Below are 7,629 nucleotides of genomic sequence, written 5' to 3'. Positions count from 1 at the left end.
CGTGGCGCCCACGCGGAACTCGAACGCCTGCAGCGCCTCGAAGTCCAGCGCCCTCAGGGCGAACAGGTGGCCGTTGTCCGCGTTGATGGACACCAGCGAGGCCAGGGGCAGCTGCGGGTCGTGGGGCGGCAGCAGCGAGTAGGTGAGCTGGGCGTTGGCGCCCGCGTCTCTGTCTGTGGCGCTGACGCTGCCGATGTGCAGGGCGGGGCTGTTGTTCTCGCGGAGGAACAGGGTGTAGGAGGTTTGGGTGAAGGCGGGGGCGTTGTCGTTGACGTCGGAGACCAGCAGGGTGATGTTGTGCTGGGTTTTCAGCCTGGGGGTCCCCAAGTCGGTGACCGTGATGGTGATGTTGTACTCGGTACTGGTCTCTCGGTCCAATGGCCGTTCTGTTACCAGGGTGTAGAAGTTCTTAAAAGTAGGCTTCAAGAGAAAGGGGAGATTGTCCTGAATTGAGCAAACCATCTTCCCGTTATCTCCAGAGTCTTGGTCTCGTAAGCTGAAAACAGCGACCACCATTTCAGGCGAGGAATTTTCTGGTATGGGGCTGGTAAGAGATGTCATGACTATTTCCGGAGGGTTGTCATTCACATCTACAACCCGAACCAAAATTGCTGATTTTCCTGAGAGACTCCCACCATCAGTGGCCTGAATATTTATTGTGTAAGACTGAACTAACTCAAAATCCAGAAGCGCTTTTAAGTGGACTTCGCCAGAAGTTGGATGGATTTCAAATGTTTTCCGTGTGTCTTTGGAGACGTGGGAAAATGAGTAAGTTAGTTCTCCATTTATTCCTGCGTCTAAATCTGTAGCAGACACCTTGATGACTAAGGAGTCCAGAGGGCTGTTTTCTGGTACCTGAACCTCATAGACAGGCCTTTCAAACTCCGGTGCATTGTCATTGATATCTAAAACCAAAACACGAACCACTGCAGTTCCAGACCTGGGCGGAGACCCACCATCCAAGGCTGTTAGCGTTAATCTAATCTCGGGCTCCTTTTCTCGATCCAGGGATTGGTCCAGTACCAGCTCCGGGTATTTCTTGCCCTCATCACTGTCTTGTACTTTGAGGTGGAAATGAGGATTGGGACTTAATGTGTAGTTTTGGACGCCATTCTTTCCTACATCCAAATCCTGAGCACTCTCCATTTGGAATTCGGTTCCTGGAGCAGTACCTTCCGAGATTCTCAGAAGTATGTCTTTATCTAGGAATGTGGGAGTGTGATCATTTATGTCTTTAACCCAAAGCTCAGCCTGAAAAAATTGCAAAGGATTTTCCAGTAACACCTGGAAATGCAACATACATGGCTCCGTGAGATCGCAAAGTGCCTCCCGGTCCAATTCCTCATTTAAAAGCAAGTTGCCAGTCTGCGGATCCAACCACAAGTATGATTTATAATCGTCAAAGATGACCCTAGCCCCCCGCGCAGCCAGGTCTTCCACACCTGAACCTATGTCTTTCACCACGTTGGCTATAAAGGATCCGGTCTCCGTTTCCTCTGCCACAGAATAGCGCCTGGTCTCTGAACACACCAAAGACCCTCCCAGGAAAACAAAGAAAAGCAGCACTTGCCTTACATGCTGAGGGCTCTCCTCTCCCAGCTCCATGGCTCCTTAGCCAAACGCCTTTCTTTGGAAATGTTTCAGCTCAATCTCAAACAGCTCCAGGAGTTGCTCCTCCCAATCAGCCTGGACCTTTAGTAATCTATAGATTTATAATCCCGCTGTGAGGCTTTTGTTGGCTGCCTAGCTTTCTTTTGAAAGCCTCTTTTTCCCCTTCCTGCTTCTTTAGTGCTCTCAGCTCCACTGGTTAATGGAAGCCAATGGCTTCTGATGTAACAAAAATTACCCTATCTTATCCTGCAGCGCCACCAAGTGACTCTACAGATTCTCAGGTTTTAAACAAAATCAAGTAAGTTGAGACAGAAGATTGCTCTACCTTGTGTGTTTATTGATGGATTTAAATTATATTCTCTCCTAAATTCCTATTTTCTTTTCTAAGTTACATTCTTTGTGATATGTGATGCTGTTGCTGTTCATTCCTTAACACAGTAAACCACAATTGGCTAGAACTGTCATGGCTATAAAAAACATATATTGAAGATACAGCCCCAATTTCAAATAAGTTATGCTCTCTCATCTTCAAATAAGTTATGAAGACAATATATAAAACAACTAAAAATAGTTAGGATGACTCTTCTATGTAATAGACTTAGTGGGCAAGAAGTTTCCAGAAAAACTAGAGGTCTTAGTTGTCCCTAGCTGTCAACAAATACTCTAAGACAATAAGAATAAGGTTCACTGGAAACTGAACCTGGTATATGCAAATAGTTGTTTTGGGGAGGCTGACATTTCAGATTTGGTAAATGGTACCATTTATTTAGGGATCCTCCATAGGAAACTGGTACCATTTATTTAGGGATCCTCCATAGGAAACTTATCTGGCAGCAGTAAAAAGTAAACGGTAAATGGTACCATTTATTTAGGGATCCTCCATAGGAGACTTATCTGGAAGCAGTAAAAAGTAAATAAATACTCAACAGTAATGAATAAAATATGTCTAGTTTCTGAACATTAAAAAAAGTTGAACAAATTAGACCCCAATTTAGTTGTGGAACTGAGTTTCATGTTGCAGATCCAGGTCTTCCAAAAGTATCCATTCAACAATTTGTTCAGCAAATATTTATTGATCATATATTTTGTGCTAGGCCTGGTGATAAATGTTAGGAATAGAGTAGTAAACAGACAGACATAGTTTCTGTCCTGAAATGTGGAGGCAGAGAAGTGATCACACATTAAAAATAGAACATAGTGAATGGCATGATAGCAAAAGTATATGCAACTATAAGAGCAAAGGTGAGGGTTATCTAACCAGAATTTGGAAGTACAGAAAAAACTTTTCTGTAAAAAGGATATCTAAATTGATACATAAAAGATGAGTATGAGGAATCCAAACCAAAATTCAGTGTGGGGTGAAATTTCCAGGAAAACGAAAAACATGATATCCAAAATGAAAGACTTGTTTTGGAAGAACTGAAGTAGGATCAATAAGGTTGAGCAATACAGCAAAAGGAAAGAAACTGTGAGAGTTGAGACTGAAAAGATAAGCAAATATTTTGTGTCATGCCATTCAAACTCTACATCAGTGGAAATGCAAGATTATGAAAGGTTTTAAATAGAAAAATGACATGGCCATATTTTTACTTTTCAAAAGATCATCCTATTTCAGAGTTAAGAATAAATTAGAAAGGAGTAAGACTAGAGGCAGGAGACTGATTAGAAGTTGTTGCAATAGTACATGTAAGAGATGAGATTGGCCTCAACTAGAAATGCAGTAATTAAAATAATCAAGATAAAATCTATTGGATGTGGTGATAGATTAGATATAGAGGCACTCGAATAAGAAGGAACTGAGGCTTAGGGAACTGAGTAAATGATAGCACTATCAACTGATAAAGTAAATACAACAAGGGGAGATGAGAAAATGGGTATAGAGCTGGAGAAGATGTTTCATTTTTTAGGAAGGGAAAATTTTAACTTAAAACATGTTGAGTTTGAGGTATCCATAGAGCATCCATTTAAATATTTATGTAAATGAGCTTCCATTATATAAATGCAAGTGAGAAAAGAGGTTTGGGCTGAAGAGACAAATTTAGAATTTATTGGTATAAATGGTGATTGGAGCCCTTCAAGAAAGAATATAAGTTGTAGGCTAAGAGAAGTATGTTTGACTATGTGATTTCAGTTCTTCGAGACTACCATCTCCAGGAAGTGGCCATACTCATAGGTGACTCGACTAGACTAGAAGTGGATGTTACTAAAGATGAAGAAGGCTAGAAACTCCTTAATTCAGAATTGTGGTATGGCATGAACAGAGGAAAACTATAAGAAGTTGTATATTTGAGAGTAAAATGTCTTTACAGCAATTCTCTCTTATGATCTTGATTCATTTAAAAACCAAACTGATATCCAATTGGTTTGATTCTCTCATTTGATGATTCTTTTTTGTTGTTGTTAATCCTCACTAGAGGATATTTTTACATTTATTTATAGAGACAGTAGGAGGGAGGGGAGAGAGAGAGGAAAAATATCCATGTGATAGAGACACTTGGCATCCTGACTGTGCCCTTGACTAAGAATCAAACCACTGAGCCAAAACCGGCCAGGGCTCTCATTTGATGATTCTTATGTGCAAAAACTATTTAGGTAGGAAAGTTTGCTAATTTATTTCAACACATTTGTATATGTATTTATTGATTTTAGAGAGAGAGGAGGGAAGAGGGATAGGTAGAAACATTGATGAGAGAAAGACATCTATAGGCTGCCTCCTGCACACCCCCTACTGGGGATCAAACCTGCATCTGGGGCCTGTGACCATAATCAATGGGGGACCTCTTGGTTCATGGGTCAACGCTCAACTACTGAGCCACACCAGCTGGGCTCTTTCAGCACATTGAAGATATCTTATTTTCTTTTAGTTTCCATTGCTACTGTTGAGAAATTGTCAACATGGAACATAGCTGTCACTCTAATAGTCTTGTGTTTAAAGGTTAAATGTCTTTTCCCCATGGTTTTTACTTTTTGGGGGGTGGTTTACTTTTTTTAAAAAAGATTTCTTTGTTTTGGGCTTTCTGAAATTTCACAATGATGTTTCCAGGTATGAATTTTTTAAAATATGGAACGCTTCATGAATTTGCGTGTCATCCTTGCGCAGGGGCTATGCTAATCTTCTCTGTATCGTCCCAGTTTTAGTATATGTGCTGCCGAAGCAAGCATGGTATGAATATCTTTTATTTATCCTGCTAGGTTTATTTGGATCTCTTGAAACTGAATTGGTGTTTTCATCAATTCTGGAAATTCCCAGCAATTATTTTTTTTTCAAATAATTGATCCTTCTGTAATTCTGGTTAAATATATGTTAAACCTTTTTATTCTGTCCTATGTTTCTAACCATCTTCTTTGTATTTTTCATCTTATTAACTGTCTGAGTTGCATGCTGGATAAATTATATTCTGACTTCTTTTACTCCATGAATTCTTTATTTGGATATATCTAATTTTCTATTAAGACTTTTATTCAGTTTCAAATTTTGATTATCATATTTTTCAGTTCTATTCTGTTGTCTTCTAACCTTTCAAATTTATTTTCTGTACATCTTTAAGTATAACTTTACTTCAATTAGAGTGATTAGCATATTATGGTCTGTGTCTGATAATGAAGATATTTGAAGTGTTTGCAAATTTATTTCTGTGTTCTTTTTTCCCTCCTGCTGGCTCTCACTCATAGTGTCATGTTTCTTTGTGTATGCAGTTATTTTGTGTTAAAGTTAACTAAAATTATTTATATAATAGTTCTAGGCTTAGAATGAATAAACCTTCTTCATAGAAGGTCTGCATTTGGTTCTATTAGGATCTGTCACCTTAAATCAAAATTCAAGTTCAAAGCTGATATTCCACACGAAGGATCACCCACCTACTGGTTAAGATGTGGTTCTTAGGGATTTATATTTATTAATGTGAGGGTCTTCTATAAATTTCTTAATTTGTTATGCTTCTCCCTTATTATATAAACCATCAAAATAGAGGTTCACATTTCCCAGGATTCCAAGTGTTCCCAGGGAAAAAGTGGACATGGGGCTCATTTATCTCTTCAGGTTACTTTTAAATAGTAACTGTGACCTGACAATATATGTGCCTTTTTAGGTCATTATTTTCAGTGGAAGTGTTGGTCTACATAATCTATACCATCCTAATTAAAAATGTAAAGTATCACTTGGTATGTCTCAAAATTACAAGTAAATTCTTAGGTTTCATGGGGTTCAGGGGATTGATCTTCTCAAGAGCATAGAGAAATAATATCTATTTTTAGCAACTGATCAATACTAAATCAACTTCATAATGCTGCAATCAATTTAAACAATCTCTTAGAAGAGACAATTTCTGTCATGGACATTGGTATAGTTCTCACTTCTCACTGCACCATAATCCTCCTACATATAAACACATGTCTCCTTTCCTACATCTGTTCCTTCTTCTCTCCTTCCATTATGTTTATTTATATATTTGTATTTTCTACAAATATGGTATTATGTATTATATGGGTATATGGCACTGTACTATACATCCAAAGTCTTCCTCCTTTATTTCATTAACAGTGTGAATTTTCATTTCAATTTCTTAAGAAATTTTTTCACCTGTACTTTTCTGCTGGAGGATTATTTACTCAAGATAATACCATAGACTACATTCTAGTTAAGTAATAAACAATATAAAATAATACAAATTTAAACTAGCAAACAGGGTATATTTACAGAAAACAAAACAGGGATATAAAGTATCAGAACATTGTAAGACCCTTCTCCCAAATCAGCATCAGCATCAACAACAATAAAGAAAAGTTACTTAAGAAATCAATAATTTCCAATGTGGTCACTTTTATTTTGTCAAAAAGTAAAATCTCAAAAAAAACACTTTACTATAAACTTACAAAAAGGTACTCTAGTACTGAATACAGTAAGTTAACATTTTTAATGTTTATGATGAAAAGTTTTCTAGAATAATATGATAAAATCCAATTTCTTTTCACCCAGATTCAGCAGCATTTAAAATTTTTGCTTTAGCTACACTTTAACGAAATGTCTAGAAGTAAATTACATATATTGTGGCATTCACTCTTAACACATTAGATTGCAATTCCAAATAATCCACAACATTGTTTTACATAACAATACTATTACCACAAAAAATGAGCAATAACTTCTTTAACATGCCATTTTTCAACTTTTAAAATTGATTTGAGAGAGAAACGTCAATTTGTTGTTCCACTTATTTATGCATTCATTGGTTGATACTTGTGTGAGTCCTAAAAAGGAATTGAACTCGCAACCTTGATGTATCAGGATGACTTTATAACCAACTGAGCGACCTGGCCAGCCCAATATGCCATTTTTGACAAAATAAATGAAAAAACAAGCAAACAGAAAACACACAAACTAATAAAGATTTGTAAAGCAAAATGCAAGAACTTCAGGAATAATACGTGCAACTACTGTACAACTGAAATCCACTATAAATTGGCAAAGTATTACCAGTTTGCCAAGAATAATGAAAGACTAAATGTTTAAAATAAAAATTTTATTGGATGTTTAATCCAAAGCTATTCCTAAAGTTCTCATTTTCCTCTACATTCCTACCAGTGTCATGGATTGGAAGATTGGGAACAATTGGCTTCAGAAATTTAAACTCATCTGTCCCAGTACCTCCCATCAGACACACCTCATACTGATAGCTATGGGACAGGGTCCCAGTACCGGTGACGTCCACCAGGTGGCCCGGAAGGTGGCCCTCAGGCACCGAACAGCCACCCACCCAGGCGGCCCTGCTCCGCCTGCACAGCCGCACCGCGATGAACGCCAGCACCGAGAACAGGAACAGCGACGACACCGACGCCAACGCGATGACCAGGTACACGGTCAGCGGGTCGGCCTGCGCCTGGTCGGCCGCCACTTCCGGCAGCGGCAGGTAGGGCTGCGAGAAGCCATCCACCAGCAGCACGTGCAGCGTGACGCTGGCAGACAGCGCGGGCTCGCCATTGTCCTTGACCAGCACCAGCAGCCTGTGCTTGGCCGCGTCG

The 7,629-nt window shown here is 38.9% G+C and overlaps 2 protein-coding genes across 2 annotated transcripts in view; both read right to left on the bottom strand.

The window, feature by feature from the left end:
* The window catches only part of LOC102245674 (protocadherin beta-18-like), a 3,470-nt gene extending 1,090 nt beyond the window's left edge, over positions 1-2,380 (bottom strand). The window contains exon 1 of the mRNA XM_014529016.1: positions 7-2,380. Within this exon, the coding sequence (XP_014384502.1) occupies positions 7-1,605 (1,599 nt within the window). The 5' untranslated portion in view covers positions 1,606-2,380. The remainder of the gene's footprint in view (positions 1-6) is intronic.
* A 4,440-nt stretch (positions 2,381-6,820) lies between these two features.
* LOC106723868 (protocadherin beta-14-like) overlaps positions 6,821-7,629 on the bottom strand; it is a 5,616-nt gene continuing 4,807 nt past the window's right edge. Inside the window, exon 2 of the mRNA XM_014529015.1 lies at positions 6,821-7,628. Coding sequence (XP_014384501.1) covers positions 7,131-7,628 — 498 coding nt within the window. The 3' untranslated portion in view covers positions 6,821-7,130. The remainder of the gene's footprint in view (position 7,629) is intronic.

This window comes from Myotis brandtii, unplaced genomic scaffold, assembly GCF_000412655.1.
Source record: "Myotis brandtii unplaced genomic scaffold, ASM41265v1 scaffold668, whole genome shotgun sequence".
Lineage (NCBI taxonomy): Eukaryota > Metazoa > Chordata > Mammalia > Chiroptera > Vespertilionidae > Myotis > Myotis brandtii.
Note: the sequence above shows the minus strand (reverse complement) of the source record. Positions and strands in the feature narration are given on the sequence as shown.